The sequence below is a fragment of the Eufriesea mexicana genome, unplaced genomic scaffold, assembly GCF_001483705.2.
Source record: "Eufriesea mexicana isolate 0111107269 unplaced genomic scaffold, ASM148370v2 scaffold6802, whole genome shotgun sequence".
Taxonomy (NCBI): domain Eukaryota; kingdom Metazoa; phylum Arthropoda; class Insecta; order Hymenoptera; family Apidae; genus Eufriesea; species Eufriesea mexicana.
Window position 1 is genome coordinate 201,892 of NW_016914697.1, and position 21,323 is coordinate 223,214.

Here is a 21,323-nt window from a genome sequence, read left to right on the forward strand (position 1 = left end):
CTGACTCTATGGTTGTACTGACGTTTTATTCTTCAGTCACCCCTTATTCGTTCACACACGCTACGCATTCATATTGGAGAGTACTCACTTCCCAAAAATTTCACGTACATTCCAAGATCTCATTCGTCTTCCTCGCATAATCTTAACCCTAAACATCTGCTCGTCGTTCACACTGATTATTGTTCTAAATATTCTCACTCCTTCGTTATTTTCTTCCCCTGTTCGTGTTTGTTTCGTATCTTACCGATTTAGCATAAATCCCTTTCTATGCCTATATCATCGTACATTAGGACCAAAGCGTAAAAATAATTTCAGGGATCACATACATCGTCTCGTGTCAAGGGATGGTCAGGTGACCGATGTTCGTTTGACCATTCAGTGGTATACTCGTTGCAGTTCTTCACGGTGTTTTTACCACAACGCATCCACGTCTTCGCCATTCTTTCTTCGGATACCGCAGGAACAATGTTCCCGTGCTTAAAGGCAACATCGTGGAGGGAACCTCGTATCTGGAAACTGCCTTAAATTTATGAGTACATATTGAACCGGGTACTACCCTTACTCGCGGATAAGAAGGGCTTCTGCCCTCCTCCGTATCGCCCTCTGTTTTAAGACCGAAATAAAAAGGAAAGAGAACCACGTTTGATCTCTTCATCTCTTCATCTCTGTGCACACCGCTTCTCATCTTCGAGCGACTTTTAAATTCGGATCCCATCTTTCGCCAGACTCGAAACCGAAAATTTGCTTCGCTTTAAAACTCGTTCGCTAATCTCCGGATATTTAAAACGATCCATACCAATCGGCACATTCTCATCAAACGTCGAACCTTCTCCTTACTCACCGAATAACCGAGTCAGCGAGTAGAAGCAGTCGATATATGGTCAGGCGAGGGATCGATTGGAACGTCCTCGTTGATACGCGACTGCCAGCTCGGAATCTTCGCGTACTTTGTAGCACACGTTGCTAATGAGAGAGACGTCCCTGCAGACCGCGTAAAAACTGTTTAATTAGCGGTAATGCCGGCAGGTTGAGGGTACTAATTTAAAAATTACATTATTACGCGCGTACGCGGCCAATTAATCTGGGAATATTTAACGACGATCCGGGTCTGGAAAAATGCGATGCAATTTGCAAAATTACCGGTAATGATATGAAACGGGGACACGAATTTTATCACGATCCATTCCCCTTTGCGACCGCCGGAAATAGTTGTGCGAATTAATCGCGAGTAATTAAACGGCCGATTCTTTAATCGATACGGTCGAACGGGTTCGTTGCCGAGGAACGGCTTTCGAATTAATCCGGAAAATAGAGTTCCGTGTTACAGGTTAAAAAATCATTCGCCTTTTAAACGTTCCAACCCTCTACGGCTGCCAACGTGATTTTCATCCCCGAAACCTGGCCACGCTTGGTTTTTCTTCTTTTCATCGCGGATATGAGACTGCATTTAGAGGGAACGATCTACGCCATCAACCGATCAAATTTATTTGCGCGATCCTGTATGCAAATTTTTACTTTCTGTTTCTACATAATGAATTTGACCGAAGATTTTGATACGTCATGCATGGAAGACATTAATTAGTTTACCCGACACCTAATATTTTCTCGTACTTGGTTTACCTAAATATTTCCCGGTTATAAGCTTCTCTGAATACACTTTCTAATATCAGTATTATCTCTCTGACTAATTAACGCAATAATTTCAAAACAATGATCATCCGATATTTTGCATGAGATGTTTATTGTTCAAAAATACTCGAGTTTGCTATCACTAGAGAACACGGAAATCGATCACGCGTTATGCGCTCGAGCCAACGGAGGGATTTAATCGCATACCCACGATATAATCGTAAGACGTAGCGATAATACATGAAAGATAATGAATAACAATTGCAACGTGTAATTTTACTCTAAAGCAAATAAACCGCGTGGCGCTTGTCGCGAATCTTCCTACTAGTCAGACTTTATCCCGTTCGTTCGATAAACAAATAAACAAATAAACAAATAAATAAACGAGCAAGCAAACGAGCAGACAAATGAATAAATTAAAGATAACGTCGACGATCATTAGTCTTCTCGTTGCAATAACGCTTAAAAATGGCGGAGCAATGGCGGGAGAGGAGGGTGGGAAGTTTTCGAAGATAGATCGAAGTTTCGATGGAACAAAGTACAGCACGCGAATCGCCGAGTCGAAGGGATTCGTTACCGTAACGGTGGTCGTTCTTGTCCAAACTTTTTCCACGACTCCGCCAGAAATGAATCACCGTGGCCGTCGCAGCCATTGCCCACGGCTCATTTAACATGCTAAGAGGTACTTTTCGGGAACGCGACTCCACCCGGAAGTCGTCCCGGACGCGGAATTCGACCGGGCAAGGCTTTCCAGCCGTTTTTCTTCCACTCCTCGTCGCGTTCATCCCTCCGCTCCTGGCTCCTTCCTTTCGCCCCGTTCATCCACCGATAATTAACCCACGAGGAAACTACGAGAACGCGTAGATCAACGCGATTTTCGACCCTTTGCCAGCCCGCTGCAACAGCGTTCCTTTCCTCCGTCTAAGCGTTTCGACACTTGCCACGCATAACACGACGACAGCCACGCTGCTCTTTCGAATAGCCTTCGTGAAGTTCACTCTTTGAAGCTCTTTCAAACTCTCTGAAACTCGTTGCGACTCTTTGCAACTCTTTGAAACGGCTTTCGCGTTGATTTTTCGAGAACGCGTTGTTGCCGTTGGATTTGAACCGGAGGATTTCGTGACGTTCGAGGACGTTGAACCTCGGGGTGGTCTTTCGCCGCGATGGAAAATAAAAATGCGAAAGTTGGAAAATCTCGCGGTTTTCTAAGTTTCTTCTGGCTAGCTCTGACGAAGCTGGTGAAAAGTTGCGTGGCCACGCACGAGTGAGCTGACCTCGTAGCTCCGATACAACGTACGCTCTATGTTGCTGTTGCTGTACATCTCTACCGGGGTCAGAGAATATTTTCCATGACGGCCTAAAATAGTCTACGAACGCTATGTAACGGTAGCTCTATTGGATATACCCGCGGATCTCCTTTCTCCGGAGACGGTGCCGCGAATCCGAAAGATTCTCGGATAAAAGTAAGTTTCACGGGGAAAATAACAGTGAAAATAAGCCGGAACTGGATAAAATATGGAGAAGCAGGTAGGATGAATAATGTGCCTGTTTTAAGAACATGATATCCACCGATGGAACAGTATTTAACTTTCCATGAAAACAGATCCGAGGACATTGTATAAACCTGGAAATATCGTTTCACACGGCAGCCTTAAATATTTAACGTGCACCGTTCACGGCAAAGTTCCACGGGACGGAAAAGTGTCCGACTGCGTCGTTTTTAATTCACGACCCTTAAGATAAAGAGCTTCCGCATCCCCCTTTCAATTTATTCCTCGTAGCTCAGTTATTCATGGCCGGAAGAAGCTTAAATTATAATTAGAACACGGAAGATCTGCAGTTTCTTCACATTCTTAATAACGTTCTGCATAATGCATAGAGTCGCATGTGTGTCACGTGCGGCGGCCCGACGCGGCCTGTATAAAAAATTCACCCAAACGACGAGCACTTTCTTTGAGCTTCTTTTTACACCCGCCGTTCGCGCTCGCGAGCACGGCGAGAATTTTCGCGCTAGGGGGAACAAGATGGTGGATCGGCAAATGGAAAAAATGGGATAAATCCGGGAAGAGGAGGAGGAATGAGGAGACCGGGAAGATGGTGGATCGGGAAACGGAGAAAATAGCAGAAATAGGGCAAGAGAACAGTGAGAAGATGGTGGGTCGGAAAATGGAAGAATGGCAGAAATGGGGGAAGGAGGAGAGCGAAAATATAGTGGATTGGAAAATGGAAAAGATAGCAGAAATAGGGGAAGGGGGTGAGCGAGAAGAAAGTGAATCGGGAAATGGAAAAAATAGCAGAAATAGGGGAACGAGGAGAGTGAAAAGGTGGTGAATTGGAAAATAGAAAAGATAGCAAAAATAGGGGAAAGGGGAGAGCGAGAAGATGGTGCATCGGAAAATAGAAAAGATAGCAAAAATAGGGGAAAGAGATTCGGGAAACGGAGAAAATAGCAGAAATAGGGAAAAGAGGGCAGCGAGAAGGTGAATCAGGAAACGAAAAAAAAATAGCAGAAATAGGAAGAAGAAGAGACCAAGAAGATGGTAGATCGGAAAGTGGGAAAGATAGGAGAAATAAGGGGAAAGGGAGACCAAGAAAATGTTGGATCGGGAAGTAGAAAAATTAACAGAAATAGGGGAAAGAGGAGACAGGAAAAAATGGAGGAAATAGGGGAAAGAGAAGAAGGAAAGAGGAGAACGTGGAAGGGAGGGAAATAAAGCAGAGCGAAAAGTTGATTCCGGATTTCAAGATGGACGCTAACGTCGGCGGAAGTTCAGGCCGAAAGTGGTTGCAACTATTCGGGAATTTTACACGGCAGTTTCGCGAATAGCATTTACATATTCGCGGAAACACGTCCGTGCTTGCGACGTAAACCGCATTTCGCGCTGCGAAGCATCGTCCCCGAAATTAGCTCTGATCCCATTCGGACGCCGCGTTTTCGACTCACCGTCGTTGATTTCATTAATCATTTCAATTAAAATTAATGGCGGAATTAAGCCAGCTTTGTTCCGTCAACCAGAACTCGAAGTTCAGAAACTATCAGGCGGTTATTTCATTTGTATAATTGAACGCGCGACGAACGGAGCCGAGTACTGGCTAACAAACGAACAGAGTCCCCTGTGCAAGAATTTAGATCAGCTTTATATCGCGGCTTGAAAAGTTTCGCGATTCTTTCAGGGAAAATCTCTTAAATATCGTCATAGTATCGATTGAGAAATATTTGTTTCGTCTCAAGAATAGCGAGAATCTTTAATTTTTATACAGGGTGGGTCACCACGTATTGCCATCTAGATATACGTCATTATTATTACGCATAGCGTACTAGTTTCTTTGTAGATGAACATGTAAAGGACATATGAAGGTCATTAATATTTTTTTAAATAAAATCACATACTTTTTATCAGTATATAGAGATTTTATTCGGACTGTACTCTAATTCTATTACACTAATGTAATTCTTAATTATACGTTCAACCGAGCAAATCATTTTACAAGCTCCACCCAAAACTCAGATAGCCGTGCTCTCTTCTCCAACCCCCAAACCTCAATCCCCGCTTTGTTCTTTCTCGTACGTCTCTAAACGTCTCTCGATTTCGAATCAGTGCTCGAAAGCGTCGAACGCGATTCAACTTCCCGATCTTCCCTTATACCAGCTTATTCGAAAACCACCCTTGACAGCTCCACTTTTAACGAACTTCGTCGTAAACTTGGCGATTCGAAATTTATGCTCCATATCGATTCGCTGATATCGGAAGAAAGAACAGAGGAGGACGGAAAGCGAGGAGAGTCTCGAGTCAGACGTTCGTAGGGTATCGAACGCGTTGCGCGGGTATCGAAATAGCACAGGTGGGACAGGGGTTTGATGGAAGAGAAAGAAGACAGGCAGACAGACAGACAGACAGACGGCCGTGTGCTTCCACCCTCGCCACAGAAACAAGAGGCACAGCCAAGGTATTCCAGTAATTTCAGTCGTAGGAATATTCATGAGCAGCCACGGCCGAGTGTACTGTTCCGCTTCTATTCACCGTTGCAGATGGGCCAACCAGGGTCAGAAAGCTTGCTTTACGAAGCAGGAAATCCATGCAGATGAGAACGGGTGAAAGGAGCGGAGGGGTGCGAGGGGGCTGGCGGGGTTAGAATGGCCGAAAGAGGGAAAATCGCGGCTAACCGGCCGGGCATCCACGCTTCAATTAGCCAAAGTGCAGCGACAAAGCTGCCGGTACGACATCCAGTACAGCCAGTCGCGGTGTCTCTCCTTCGTCGATCGTTTCGATAAGACACCGGGGATGGAAATGGAAACGCGTGGCGAAACGAACCGGGGATAAAACGGAAAGTTGTCCTTTTAGGGGCTATCGGGATTGCGGTGGAAGAGACTGTCGCCGCGTTTGCGAACGTCTGAATTGTACTTTAGTGGAATTCGTTTGGGAAATTTTTGGCAAAGTCCTTGCAGCGTTGAAACCGTGTGACATTCGAGAAAAGCGTATATGAAAGTAGCTTCGACGTGTCTTCAAACGTTCGGGGCGAATAAACGATTACTTTCTATCGATAATGGGAGAACTGACTGTTCAACCCCTCTTCCGCAACCTCTAAACAGAACTACGTATATGGAAGCTTTTTAGCACTTAACGGAAGGGCTGTATTTTCTCTGGCTTTCTTGGTTTCCGCGAATTTTTTAACAGAATTAAATAAACACGCGTGTATGGGTTTAAAGCGTTGGAGTTTTATTAAATCAACGCTACTTTTGATCAAATTTTATAAGCTTATTTATTTACGTGTCTTGTATTTTTTAAATGGAAATAATAGTGCTCTCTTCGACCATTTTTTAGTTTGTCTTATAATGCCGCAATGTGAGAGGCACTGATAGGTCCTATCCACCCGTTTCGTATATTTGTTATAGTCGTTAATGCAGCTTGGTTTAATAATATCTTTTCCATCTCTAGTCTTTTCGTCGACAACTATCATGCTGGCATTATTAATCGATCGTACGAACTTCCTTTTTATCTTTCCATATACAGTTACTGACAAAAGTTAAGAAACAACGTAATCATTTGAGACTTTCGGTATATTCTCTATCTTCTAAGATACATATGTTGAAACTAAAAATGGCATAATGAAATAACATTCAATACGTCAATCCCTGAACTTGAACCCAATTGAACATCTGTGGGATTACGTTGCACTCAATTGGAAAGACATTCTTCTACCGATAAAACATCACGATAATACCATACAGATACCACGCAGTCCTCAAATCCAAGGGTTATTCCACATCTTACTAGACTGTTATGAAAATTAGAGATGTCTGCATATCGTTGTTTTTATTTAAAGTGATTATATAAATTAAACAATATATGTTTCTTAACTTATGTCACTCAGATTTTCTCTTTTTCCTTCGATTCAATTTAATTGTGGTTCTTGCACAAGTATGTTCGAAAAAGAACTCATTGTTTACTGATGTATAGAATGTCATCTTATTATGCCACTTTTAGTTTCAACCTATGTATCCTAGAAGATAGAGAATATACCCAAATTATCAAACGATTAAGTTCTTTCTTAACTTTTGTCGGTACGTGTATATGCATTGGTAACACAGCCGAATAAAAATTCAAATAAAATTGTAAATCTACGTGGACGGTAGGTTAAGTGTTAACACGACGATTGCCCTGAAACACGCGCGTGTGAATTAAAGGACGAGAAATTTGAGATAACGTGGAATGAAAGGCTGATTCGTTACCCTTTAACCGAGATCGACTCGCGATTTCCCGAATGTATTTCCTTTCCGCAAACGTTAGGACACCGCGTGCAGCAGATGCCTCTAGCGAGGAATATTTTGACGGGACTAGATGGCGAAACTGTGCCGGAAATCACGATCGCCTTAAGGCTTTCAAATAGAGATGCCGCGGCTATGATTCTCCAACCATTCTGTCGCTCGCCTATCTATTCGCCTATCCATTCGTCTATCCATCTGTATCCATCTCGTTGCACCTTTTTCTCTCCACCTGTCCCCCTCTCGACGCAGCGGGTCGTTGTTGCGGCCACATTGTCACGCTATGAAGTCTAGTTTCGATGGCTGGAGGCCGTGTTTGCCGAGAGATTGGTGAAACTCGTGGAAACGAGTAAATCAAAAGCGTCGCGAGCGTTACCGCGAATCGACGCGGAAAAGCCGATGTTTCGATCCGATCCGGCTCGTAAACATGAAAAAACGGCCATAAATAATAATAGGAAAAAAATAAAGGTACGCGGAGGGCCCGTTGGTCGTTTAGCGAATTCGACGAGCAACGAGCATCGATGTCTCATCAGCGGATAAAGTATGGCAGCGTGCAAACGTAAGGGATGGTTTATTTTCACATGCTCGCATATGTCGTTTAACAAACCCACGTTACGATCTGCGCAACCGTGAAACGTGTACAATGTTACATCACTGGCAAGTTGCGCGTTCGTACATCCGTGTTTTTCGAATTTTATTTCTATTTTTCTGCCGTTGAAAAATATCATTCTACTCGAACGAGATTCCTGTAGCAATTGGATATTAATTTTCGCGGATTTTAAATTAAATCAGATTTAACCCAGCAGAAGTTCACGGCAAATTTTTAAACAATTCGGGAGAACTTTACGATTCGTGGAATATTTAAATTCGAGTTTTTCCGAGCAGATTGCGTTGCACTTGTCGAGCAAGATCGCGGAGGCCTGTTCGATATCGATTGAGCACGATGGGGATACTTGCCGCGATAAATCACCGTGGCAGCCAGTGATTACAACGGAGCATAAACTCGATAAACGTATCAACCTTTTCATTGTTTGTAACAGCCATTGTGACATGATTGCCGAGCGGAATAAATTGACCGTCGAAAGCCAAATTCGGCTGCGCGATATTGTGCGTGACCTGGACTTCATGTATAACGCTCGGACACTCGTTTTAATAACCCCCTAACGCAAAATATCGATCCTCCGGCAATCCGTGGACAGAACGTTACGGAGAAAAGTACAATTACCCTCGGAATAAACCTGTGTTAACGAACATTGCGATACCGTTCTCTCTATTGAAGAGAGAGGAAAAAAGAGGCGGAGATAAAAGCAAAAATTGCGAGAGAGAAAGCTGAAGAGGGAAAGGGTGAAAGGGGATGGAGGAAAGAATTTTCAAAGCCCTCGCGCGTTTTAATTTTCACCGAATTCGCCGGTGTCACTGGGAAATAGTCCCGTTATTACGTTGCTACGTTTCAACGTTGCCCACCATTTCATTCGATCACCTTAACGAAGTTCCACTTAAGATGGGAACACGACGGCGCGCCGAACACTCGCCGACGACAACGTAATTTAACAGGAATTACGGAAGATTACGTCGTTTAGCTACACGCTGAGATATTTTCGCAGTTAACGAGACGCAAAGCTCTGCGGAGGCTCCATAGATAAAAAGGGGTAGATATGGTAGGGGCGGGAGGGGTCCGGGTTACGCTGGCGGGACCGAAGGGTGTATTTATGGCCGACAAAAGAAGCGCGTACCACGCGGCCACGAGAGGAGGGCTAACAGAATTGTTTGCGAATTTTTGTTCCAGGTCGACCCATGGTTCATCCAGCTAGTCAAACAGTGACGGCGAAAGAGGGTGAATCGCTGAACATCGTGGTCGAATTTTGCGCCGAGCCGATGTACACCAAGGTACTCTGGATGTCGAAGGAAAACGTTTACATGCCCGGTGCCGAGGCCAGGGACGGGGTCCAAGCTCTCGCTATCGAGGTATGTTTTCCTCCCCACTTTTACCCTTTCGTTCGATTCGCTATTTATTTCGTCCCGGCGCGTATGAAGAGTCGAATACGAAAAATCGGATAAGAATTCGTTAACCCGATCCTGATACCAGAGTTTCGAAGCTTCGTATCTCTAAATCTCTCTTTAGTACTCTATTTTCGTGGCAATTTATCTTTTCTCTTCTTTTTCGTACTCCTTAATTCTTATTTATGGATATTTATTTCATCCCCCTTTTCTCGAGCGCCTCTATAATTCTCAATTTGTATCCGTATATCCCTCCTTTCATTTTTACACGACCCATCTCGGTCTCCAGGTGTTATTTAAATATCCCTGTCTTCGCAAACCCCTTTTCCACCCTGAATGCCCGTTTAAGCGTTCACCTTGTGCACGCTCTTACTCGACGGTTCTTATATATCTCTGTTCGTCTTGGTTTCCCGTAAACCCTTAACCTATAATCCGCCTTCGTAAATCCCTTAACCCGATACCGAAAATTGGCCACGCGGCTTTGCTAATAAATCTACCAACAAACGTGGATGCGAGGAACGTCCTTTGGGATCGAGCACCCTATCCCGCGAAACCAACTCCACTCGCGTTTCCACTCGCGTCGCTCTTCCCAAACAACGTTACGATCCGCGGAATAGTAAAACCAAGAGAGGATTCATCTCGGGCAGAAATGACTCGTTTTACGTGGAAAAAGGGAAGCGTCTCGGTCGCGTTCGAGAATGCAAGAATTCTCGTAACGACAACCGCGTGGAGGAAGAGAAATAGGATGAGGTGGAGGAAGGGGAGGGCCCCGGGTTGGAAGCGGGTCAACGAAAGAGCATCCGGTGCAATTTAACTTTGAGGAAGACGGCCGAGCCTCGGCGAACCGAGCAATTCCTGTTGCAACAACGCAGGCAACGGGAATAACAAGGAATTCGCAGCTCGGGACGCGGGAATTATACTTTTATCCCGAACGACGAGCGAACCGTCCGAAACGTGATTTCTTCCACTGGCGGAATGGCTGGAGAGAGGACAAAGAGAAAAGAGGGTTGGTGATGGGAAAGGGGTGCGCTTAGACGCGGAGAACGCTTGTTGCATACTCGTAGAAAATGCGAGAAAAGGAAGGAGCGAAGCTGGGATACCAGATTCATACGTGGTGCCCGCGCTTATTTCATTTTCGCGTCGCCACGCGTCTCCTCGCTTTGCTGTCTTCTTCCCTCCATTTTTATTCTCTACCGACGGACACAGTCCAGATACCGGATGGCCGCACAAAAGACGGATTAACTGCCCCTTTCTCTCTTGCTGGTTCCCTTTTTTCCTCCTCCCCTTCCTTTTTCCGAGGAATCAGGAATAACGGCGAAACGCTGCAGCCTGGAACAAGAGACTGGGGATGGAAGAAGACGATAGGCGGACGAAAAATGAGGAGGAGAGGAAAGAATCCGGCGTAGCTTTAGAGGGATTTACTAATGCACCTGTGCTACGTTTGTTTTTGCTAACTTTTAATCCCCTTTGTTCCGCGCAGGAACGTTCTTAATTCGTTCGACGTAAAAAGCGATCGTCTTTGTTAATTTCCTCGTCGATCTTTTCGTTTCCCCGTCGTCCTTTCGCCGTTTCCTTTATCGGGGAAATTACGGATTTCATCACGTGGGATCATTCGTTAAGGCGAGGACGAGAGAGGGAGGCGTAGAGCGTTTCCTTTAAAGCGTTTAAGCTCTCCCGTTCGCGCTTGTTCCTGCATTATTCCGTTTCCGAGCTTGAAACATGCACGAGATCTTCGTCTACGCTCCAACAGTCATTCCCTGCCCCCATTCGACGGGAATATCCTCTCCTCCGAGGAGGATTAATCACGGCTCGCCTCCGCTCGCGCGGAAGATAGATGACGATTTCAGGACCGAAGGAAAGTGTTTTCTGCTCTATCCTTGGCTACCAGTTATTTCCTTGTAGGTTTTTTCCGCTATCGTGAGGTATCAATTGCCTAAGAAATTGCAACGAGTGGGCGTTACGATTTTTCGTTTAACTCACTAGCGCCACCACGACGCGTATCTCCGATAAACGTTTATCTTAAATATCGCGTACATCGTCGAATTATTTTCTAATTTCACCGATACCGATCTTGCAATTTTCTTCTTACCACGCGTGTCATGTTATGGGAAGGGATAAATATCAAATTTTGATTGAACGTATAATAAAGGACGGATTTTAATCTTTATTGTACACGAAAGCTATGAAATATCGCAGTCGAATATTAAAAATTTCCGGGAATATAGGAAAACACGGTTTTCAATTCACGATCCATATTCTCTCGGAATTAAATATTTCAACGTTCCTCTCAGTATTTTCATTTTTTCATAGAGTGCCTTAATTTTCGCCATGAACAAGCCAAATCCTGTAAAGTTAATGTTTGAACGTCCACCGTGTTACCCGAGGATGACATTTCTGGGATTCCCGACTTACAAATAGAACTAAACGACGAACTTTCCGATGCATAACGCGCAATCGGCAAACCCCTTCCGAATTATCGATGAAAATTTCGCCAACGCGTTTTCCGGTCCCGTCGAACGGGCACGCGATCTCGGTTACAGTCGCCGACGCTATGCGAATCTATGCGAAATCTCACGGTTCTCCCGGCGCGATTAAGCGGAAGCATATTAATTTTTCGTGAGCGGAAGTTGGTCGGAATAGCTGGTGGCCGGTATCGACACAGTGCGAGGCATTCAAAACAGAATCTGGGTCAAAATAACTACGCTCACCGCAACACGTGCACCCGGCTCGGAGTTTCGTCGTTCTTCACCCCGCAGACCAACCCCCTCCGTAACCCTCGTCGAGGAGCTGCAATTCCACGAATTAATTACCCGCTACTGCAGCCCCGGATAACAAGGGATATAGAGGACGGGACAGCCGGGGAGATAGAGGCAAGCGGGTAAATCACGTACTAACTACTATCAGTCGTGCCGCCGACGAATGCCGCAGAAATTTCACTTCGAGTTGGCAGGGACGGAGGGTGGAAAGTTTCGATGAAATTTCCGTGGATCGACGCCCCTCGACGAACAAAAGTACGGCAGCTCGTCCCGTCACGGCTACGCGACGCGACGCCACGCGGAGAACAACGCGTCGGCGTGTTTGCACACGGCCGACAATCAGTGGAACAGAGAGACGAGACGCTCGAGGACGCCGACGAAGGCAAGCACAGCGCCGTGACGCGACACCGTTTCCGGTCGAACGCTGTTTGTACACCGGGCAACGGGAAAGAAGTTTTCCACCGCGCTAAGGGACAAAAGGGTTGCGCTGCACCCGCCTTGTTCGCCGGCACTGATCGTTTAAAGCGTTTGCAGGTTGGAATTCGTTTTGGGAAGAGAAAATAGAAGCGTGAAACGGGGTCGATCTCGAGTGGACCCGAAGTTCACGCCCGCGTTCTCGCCATTTTTAATTCCTCCGCCGTGTTTCGAGGCTTTTTCGATCGGGGGAGGAAGAGCGACTTGGAAATAAACGTGGGAACAATCTCTGGATAATTTATACGCGGAGAGCTTCGAATCGGAATTTTGAAAAATTAGTCGATGCTCGGGAAAGGGCGGTGTAACTTCGTTTGATGTTTTGCGAAATAAAATGAAAAATTCCAGCGGAGATAACGCGTTTATTAGGTCGTAAATGTTTCAACCCTCTCTCGTATTACTAATTTTATTAGAGAATTAAACGTAATTCGAAATTCACGAGCTTCCCCGAGTATCATATTTTTGTAAAAAAAAAAAAACGCTCAGGATTTTCTAAGGCTTTTAACACCGTGGCTGTAAGAAGTTTAACCTATTTAGAAGCACGGTATTGGCTATTTCGGTGCGAGATATAAAATTGTCCTGATTTTATCCGAGTTTTTAACGCGCGTTATATTTAAATACGGTGATATCGTATAACTTTTTTCTCCTCGGTTTTATTAACGATTTTTTATCGTAATGTCGGGTATACCGTGGAAATATAATGGATGAATAATCAGTCATCCTATACATAATTTTCAAAGCCCGTAGTAATTAACGTGTTCCGCGGAAAATTCCATGCATAGTGAACTGATATCGTATTACAAAGAAATAATGATAAAATATACAAATGAAAATTTTCTTTTTTATTTATGCTCTCGCTCAAATCGGATACGCGATCGCGTCACAATTTTCGGAAAAATACGAGTACGCGATATCGTGATATTACGCCGCGGACATAAAAGACCAAAATGGCGGAAAAATAACATCAAACTGACAGCAAAATAACCGGGAAAATCGCAACGATACGGGGAGGACAATTTCGAAACCGTTCCAAAATAATTTCTTTCTTCTCGATAAACATTTCGATAAACATGACGTACACCTTGAGACGCTTGATTCATCAGCGATGATCCAAATCGGCGCGAGAAAGCGACGTAAATCAAGCGTGATGAGAGGAAACACGCTCATGGGCTGGAGCCGCGTGAAAGAGGAAAACGCGAGGCGGAAGAGGGTGAAAGGAGGAAGACCAGGCGCGGAAGAATGGAGAACAGGAGGAATCCGGGAAGACAGTGGGGGCCAGGGGGGCAAGATTGAGGCGAGGATGAGGCGAGGAGTTAAATGGAGCAAGAAACAGCGACTGCTTGAACGCGAAAAATTCGCGGGACTACGACGTCTGCTCGAAATTGCGGCAGGAGTTACCGCCGAGACGAGCGAGCATCGCATTCAATTACGTAAACGTATTTCTCTTTCCCATGGACGTACTTTGCGAAACGAAGGGGACGCGAATTGATAAAAGGGACATCGTCCGATGTAATTACGCCTTTTTGTATTCCGCGTCGCGATTCAGCGTGTAATCCCGCCGCTTCGTTTCTGTTCCGCGAGTTAAAATTAATATCAAAATCAACGTCTTTCGTATGAATTATTTATACGTTTACCCGGTCCCTTTTTCCCGTCACGAACGGCACACAGCGAAGACTTTTCCTCCCTGTCCTCTCCGATCAGCTGACCTTTTTTCGCTAATTAAACGGCAGAATATATATGCGAGGATAATCGGAGTAATTAACGGGTCTGAATAATACAAGGAAATCGTTTAGCAAGCTGCATCGTGTAATACCTCGTAATGGATCTTATAATAACGCGTGGTCTCCGGCTTTCTTCCTCCCTCCTCTCTTTCCTCTCTTTGTCCAGTTTGCAATTGACAGTTTCCAATTCACGAATTTTTCCCATATCGACGTTACTTTCCGTGGAAAAATTATTTCGTGACAAAAATTATTTCGGAATCGCGATTTGACCATTTGGTCTGGCCAATCTCGTGGACAGTTCGCAAAAAGTCGACGAGACTGAAAAAGTTTTCCAAGGGAAACTGTCCCGTGGAAAAAGGGAGAACAAAGGAGGTGCAGGACTCGCGGAGAGGGAAGAAAAAGCGACGGAAATCGGAGGTGATACTGGGAATCGATGCGGGAAATGCTGCGCGAGTTTTCCGCGGGGAAGTTAATTGCAAGAAGCTAAGCGGAATCGCGGCGGGTAAGAAATATAGCCGGCGAATGGGCGTTAAGAGTCGCGAGTTAACGAGCGTTGGAAAACTGCCGGGAAATCGAACGGCTTCGAAACTGTCGCTTAAATATCGCATCTTTCCTTCGGTAATCAAAATTTCTCACCGTTCCGGGTTACCTCCGAGTTTATGGGTCGATTTCATCCACGCCAGTGGACTTCCCCGCTCCTGCGTGGTTTTGCTGTGTCTCCATCCACTGGCTCTCATTTCGGTCCAGATTTTTTCTGTTTGAAGTTTGTTCGTTGCTCTAGGTAGTTAGAGACGTAGATAATTTGTTGGAATAATTTCTTAATTTATAGTCTGCAAGAAATGTCTATGCACCTGAAATTTCTGGCCAATTAAAAATCTCCAGATATCGAGAAATAATTTCAGCTTCCATACCTGAGATAGTAGACAAACTTTTAATCCCTGTCACACGTAAATTATCTCCCATCTCATTAGATATTAGAGAACTTATATATTTATCGATAATTGAGAAAATAGCCTGATTACGATAGAAATAATTTTTTTTAAACGAGTGTATAACTTCTTCGCGATTGACTTTTAACTTGTAATACATTTACAACTCAAAATTCCTTTGTGACAAATTTTTATCCTAATATCCATTCAGTAGCTATACCTAAGTTAAACAAATTTTCTAATTCCTCTCGCACGCAAATTACATCCTATCCCTTAGACATTAGAGATCCAAAGCGTGTGTAGATAATTGTGCAAACAATTTTCTCCAAATAAACGTGTAATTTGTCGGGAGAAAGTACACGTGACTCGAGCACGCATCGCAAAATTCCTTTCCACCGCGGGCAAGGAAGAGTCGCGAATAAAGCAAGTTAAACGGCCAAGAAAATTCCCGGGTCCCCCTGGACCGCAAATCAGCCTAATCTGGGAAACATGGCTCGAAGCACGCAGAAATTCCTCTGCCATTCTTCAAAACTCCAATCATCCCCCTGTACACGGAGAAGCACACGCTCTCGCGAAAGGAAGAGAAAAAATGGAGGAAAATGCGAAACCTCGAACTACCCTTGACCCATTCCGCTATCAACTTCCCTCTCAAAAACTTCTCGAACAGCAACAATCCCGTGGAACTGCCTCGAGATAAATTATCCTTTATAACCCCGGTGCCAAACAGTGAACCCTCTAAATCCGTCGCACGAATCGGGTCACGAATACTTGACAAACTGCCGGGGAACACCGGTATCGAATTCATTAACGACGCACGTCTCTCGTTGTTTGCCTTTCAGGACGGTGGCACGGAGTCCTGTTACAGAACGGTGCTGAGCTTCGACACGATTCAATGGTCTCACGCCGGCGAATGGTTGCTGCTGGTACGCTCGTCCGAAGGGATTTCGGACGCATCCGTTTTGTTGAACATGACTCGCGCCTCCGAGTACAGTCACGCTCACTTCCGGTCAGCGAGTCTCACCTGCTTGTCGATGTGTCTGGCCCTGGTCATCCTCCAGCAGCATCGTCGCTGAAACTCGGTCTGGCCGGTACGTCGGAAACGTTGCCTGCGAACACTGCCATGGAAGGGGGGTCGAACTTAAGAAACGAACTTTCCTTTGTCGACCGCGGGGAACAGAGGGGGAAGGAAAGTCAGAGTTCCGTCAGTATTTCCGCGACTTGGGCGATTGTAAATATAAAATATACGAATTGAGCGAAAGCATGCGAGAGAGAGAGGGAGAGAGAGAGAGAGAGAGAGAGAGAGAGAGAGCGAGAGGAACAGTTAGGGATGAAAGGGGAGAGAGCAAGGGCGAGGAGGAATGTTTCGTATTGGCGTGTTCTTGACGCGAGGCGAGACTCGATGACGATGCAACGAGAAAACCCTGTTTATTATGTATCGAAAAGGGTGAGCGCGCTTAAACGAGAAAGCCTTTTATCGACGCTGTCGTTGTCGATGAACGATGCAGAGCTTCCGGCGACGACGATAATCCGGCCTCGACGTTCCTTAATCATGGATCTCGTTGCTAGATTCCTTCTTTTTCTTTCATTTTCTCCGTTCTGCGTCTTCTTTTCGATATTCTTGTCGTAGGGTTTTCTAGAGGATAAACCTCGAGTCGGTTGGGACAGACGGTTCTAATCGAGGTAACCATTGTGTACTATCGATACGCTATTTATTCTTTTTAGTTTTGTCTTAGAACTTCTTTCTTTTTCACTTTGTTTTGTCTGGAATATGGAAAGGGAGAGAGAACTCTCGATTCCAAAGCGGAAAACGAACACTCTTCGCGCGTGTTCGAGACCTCTAGAGTCCACGACTCGAATCTGCGACTACGACGTAGCCAAATGTCTTTCTCTGGCCTTAAATGGAGAAACGGTGCGGCCGTTGCGATTCGGCCGACGGTGGATACGATTATCGCGCAGTGGAAAACTTTGTAAACTAAATCGTCGCGAGGTTTCGACTAACGGGCACCCCGTCTCGCGGCGATTGTTCCCGATTAAGCTTAATAGCACGGAATATTCCACGAGGTTACGCGTTACGAGGGGCACGTGTAAATATTTGTATAGTCTACTTGTAAGGAAACCGAACGGCACACACAGACGGAGATCGAAGGAAAAGCGAGGAACGCAATGAGCGAGGGGGGTGTACACGCGTTGAATCAGAGACCAATTTTTACATTCGGGGTTCGCTGAACGTCGACCGCTGCGCGCCGAGGTGTTGAAAGCGGTGTAGAGAACGGCATAGAAAACGGTATAGAAGACTGTTCGTTCCCGTGTAATTGTTAGAGCGTAACGTGAACCAAAGAAAACGACTCGGTGTAGAGCGCGGCGTGGAACGAGGGAAACGATGGGGTTAACTAACGCGTTCGGTTAAAGAAACGAAGTAACGAGATGAATTAAACGCGCGGGAAGAAAAGAGGAGAAGAGGAAAGAACGGAAGAAACGAAGCAGAAAATATTCCGTAAAAAAGAAAAAGAAAAAACGACAAAAAAAAAAAATAGGTACATTAAGGAAAAAAATGGTACATTGTTGTATATTATTTTAGGTAAGTAGCGTTAAAAAGGGGAAAAAAAATAGCGTGTATATAGTGATTGTAAATGCATAGGCTATCGTACACCGAGGGCTATGCATGACGAATTATACAGTGACGCTGTTAGAGATATATTTATTATTCGTTGATATATTTTTATAAAGTTTTATTTAGCCATAAGTTCTCGTTCGCCTTCCCCCTGGATGTCGTGTACCGATCGATGGTTAGTTTCCAATCGAGAGAGTGTGGCCGTGAAAAAATGTGCGACGATGACGACGACGACGATGACGATGACGATGACGATGACGATGACGATGACGATGACGATGACGATGACGATTTCGATTTCGGTTCAGACACAGAACGCGATTCCAACGAGAACGAATAATCGAATCTCCCTATCCCCGACGAACGTCCTGTATCTTTGTAGATGGACTGGGAAAAAGATTGCGAGAATACAGGAAACGGACGAAAGGAAAAAACAGTGACGTAACGTACGTACATAACGTGACGCATCGTTGTCCTTCGTGATTATTCGTTTTTCATCTTTCCACGATTGCTAGGTAAGAGGTGGGCATAGCGTCTCGTTTCGATCGTTCCAGTTCCTCCGAAAGAAAAAAAAAATAAATAAAAGAAGAAAGAAGATGAAGAAGAAGAAGAAGAAAGAAGAAACGAAGAACGAAGAATGCAGAAGAAAAATGAAAAGATGTTGTTGCGTACATTTTTGTAAGCGCAGTGGTTCCTAATTTTCTCGATGCATGCCGACTGCGATGCGTTAGCTTCGTTCATCCGTTCACGCCTAATCCGCACGGAAGTCGGCATTATATTACACTTTATAGACGCGAGAACGAATTCACTCGATGTTCTCCACCAGTTTCTTCATTTTCCAATCATTTTTGTTTCTTTCTGTTCTCCTTTTCTTAGCCCAAACAAACGAGAAACGTCTCCCCGTAGTTCTTCTTTTCTTTTCCTTTTTATCGAATTGCTTAGGTGTTATAAATAAGCAACGTGATGTAATCGTTGTACCCCATGACGCCTAAAAGTCCAATAAATGATATTTACAATATCTACCGATTCATCTTCCGATTTCCTGGTTTGTACTATTTAATTTCCCCCGTTTTGTTATTTATGGTTGTAAAGAAACGTCGTGTCTCGTATTTTATTTTAGACATTTGTTGTTTAAAATTCTCAAATTTTCAGCATATTTGTTAATGTTCTGTGGGGATCCTCCCTTGCGATAGCTGTCATTGGTTGCGTTCAGGTATCCTCCGTATTGTCTCCCTGCTGAAAGGAACGAAAGGAAAAGAAAGAAATGGCGTTTCGTCCTTGGGCCTGCTGGAGGACTCATAGGTAAGACTAGCAGGTGCTGCGTTAGACGAGGATACTAGTGGAAAATCTGAAAATTCTATATATAGGAAGCGAAGAATTTAGGTTAGGTTAATGGGTACTACAATACCTCTATGGGTACTACAATTAGATGCGTTGCTCTGATGTTGGAAGGGACGAAAGGGAAAGAAGGGATGGCGTTTCGTCCCGGACCTGCTGGAGAACTCATAGGTAAGACTAGCAGGTCCAGTTTTAAGCGGCGATGCTATTGAAAAATCTGGAAATTCTATATATAGGAAGCAAAGAGCTTAGGTTAGATTACGGGGTACTACAATTAGATGCATTACTCTGGTGCTGCAAGGGACGAAAGCAAAGGAAGAGGATGCCTTCCGTCCCGAGCCTGCTAGAGGACTCATAGGTAAGGCTAGCAGGTCCAGTTTTAGACGGCGATGCTATTGAAAAATCTGGAAATTCTATATATAGGAAGCAAAGAGCTTAGGTTAGATTAGGGGGTACTACAATTAGATGCATTACTCTGGTGCTGCAAGAGACGAAAGCAAAGGAAGAGGATGCCTTCCGTCCCGAGCCCGCTAGAGGACTCACAGGTAAGGCTAGCAGGTCCAGTTTTAGACGGAGATGCTATTGAAAAATCTGAAAATTCTATATATAGGAAGCAAAGAGCTTAGGTTAGATTAGGGGGTACTGCAGTACTCCTATGGCTACTACAATTAGATGCGTTACTCTGGTGCTGGTAGAGGGGCGAAAGCAAATGAAAAGGATGCTTTCCGTCCCGGGTCTGCTAGAGGACTCATAGGTAAGGCTAACAGGCCCTGCCTTAGACAGGACAACTATTGAAAAATTTGGAAATTCTGTATATAGGAAACGGAGGATTTACCGAGGACTTGCGAAAAAATCCTCGAACCTCCTTGAATCCGGAATCCATCTAGCACCGGGGGTGAGAACGATGGTTCTCTAAAATTACGTAAGTTTTTTTCTCAATATTCGTCTCTTTTTCCTACGACCACGTATGTATTTGTTTCTCGTAAACACAAGTCCGATTTTCCAGTATGAAAATTCTACAAGCGGATCCCGCAACTGAAGTCAGTTTTTCGTGAGGGATCCGTCGCGAATAAACGAAAAGCGAGCGAAAAGCGGACAAATTACAGCCGCAAAGAAATCACGCGGTTTCCTGCGACCACCGTAGTCAGGTTCACTATCATTTTCTCTCCAATGCTTCTTGCCGATGCACGTTTAAATACGGTGTTGGAGAATCGCTGTATTTTTCGTTTCTCTATTTCATCCTCTTCATTTTCCCAAGCTTTCTTTCAGCGGAAAACTTAAACAAATCCATTCCGTCCGATAGCGCGATTTCTCTAGAATATTTCTAGAATATTTCCGAAATCCGAGATATTCCTAGCGTCTCGTATTCCCTAGCCGCAGATACGGATACTCGAAAAATAGATTGACGAAGTCGATGGAGATTTAAGGAGAGAATAACGAAGAGGAAACTCGATACGCAGTTGCGATCATGCTAATAGAGAAGAAACCTCGGGATATCGCGGTTGCGCGAGCAGGCGTGCGTTTCTTTGCTCGAAACACGACAAGGTTTCAGCGGAGAGAAGCAGTAGGAAAGAAAGAACGTCGGCTCGCCGGAAATTCGCGTTCGTCTGCTTCTCTCCTCCCGTAAAATAAGTCACGGCATTTGCCTCGTGAAATATCCTCAGAACCGCTCATTTTTTAAGGAGCGAATGGAAGCCGGTGAAGAGCAACCTCGCACACAGCGAATACCTAACTGTTACGCCGTTTTTGTACTTGAATCAAATAGGAAATAAAAAGGGAATAACTTCGTGATAGAAGTTGAAATTGTTCCAGATATGGGTATGATAATTGTTACGTGGCTTGTTTGACAATTAGGAAACAAACGAGGTTATATTTTTCATATTGGAATAATACATTTTTCGTTTATCTTACATTACGTCCGGTTATTTTACGATAATTAAAAATTATCGGAATTGGATAACAACGTAACGCAGAGTAGTTAGAATTTAGGAAATCATTTATTCTTTAGATGGACAAGTGTACTTGCACTTGTTTTATAGCCCACCGTCTGTGCTTTATAGCCAATATATATATTCTCTCACACGGTAGCATTATTGATGGTCAATA

At 44.6% G+C, this 21,323-nt stretch overlaps 1 protein-coding gene across 1 annotated transcript in view; it reads left to right on the top strand.

Annotated features, from left to right (window-relative positions):
• tei (irregular chiasm C-roughest protein teiresias) overlaps nt 1-16,794 on the top strand; it is a 185,615-nt gene extending 168,821 nt beyond the window's left edge. The window contains exons 7-8 of the mRNA XM_017907067.1: nt 9,180-9,358; nt 16,108-16,794. Coding sequence (XP_017762556.1) covers nt 9,180-9,358; nt 16,108-16,341 — 413 coding nt within the window. The 3' untranslated portion in view covers nt 16,342-16,794. The remainder of the gene's footprint in view (nt 1-9,179; nt 9,359-16,107) is intronic.
• The last annotated feature ends 4,529 nt before the right edge of the window (nt 16,795-21,323 follow it).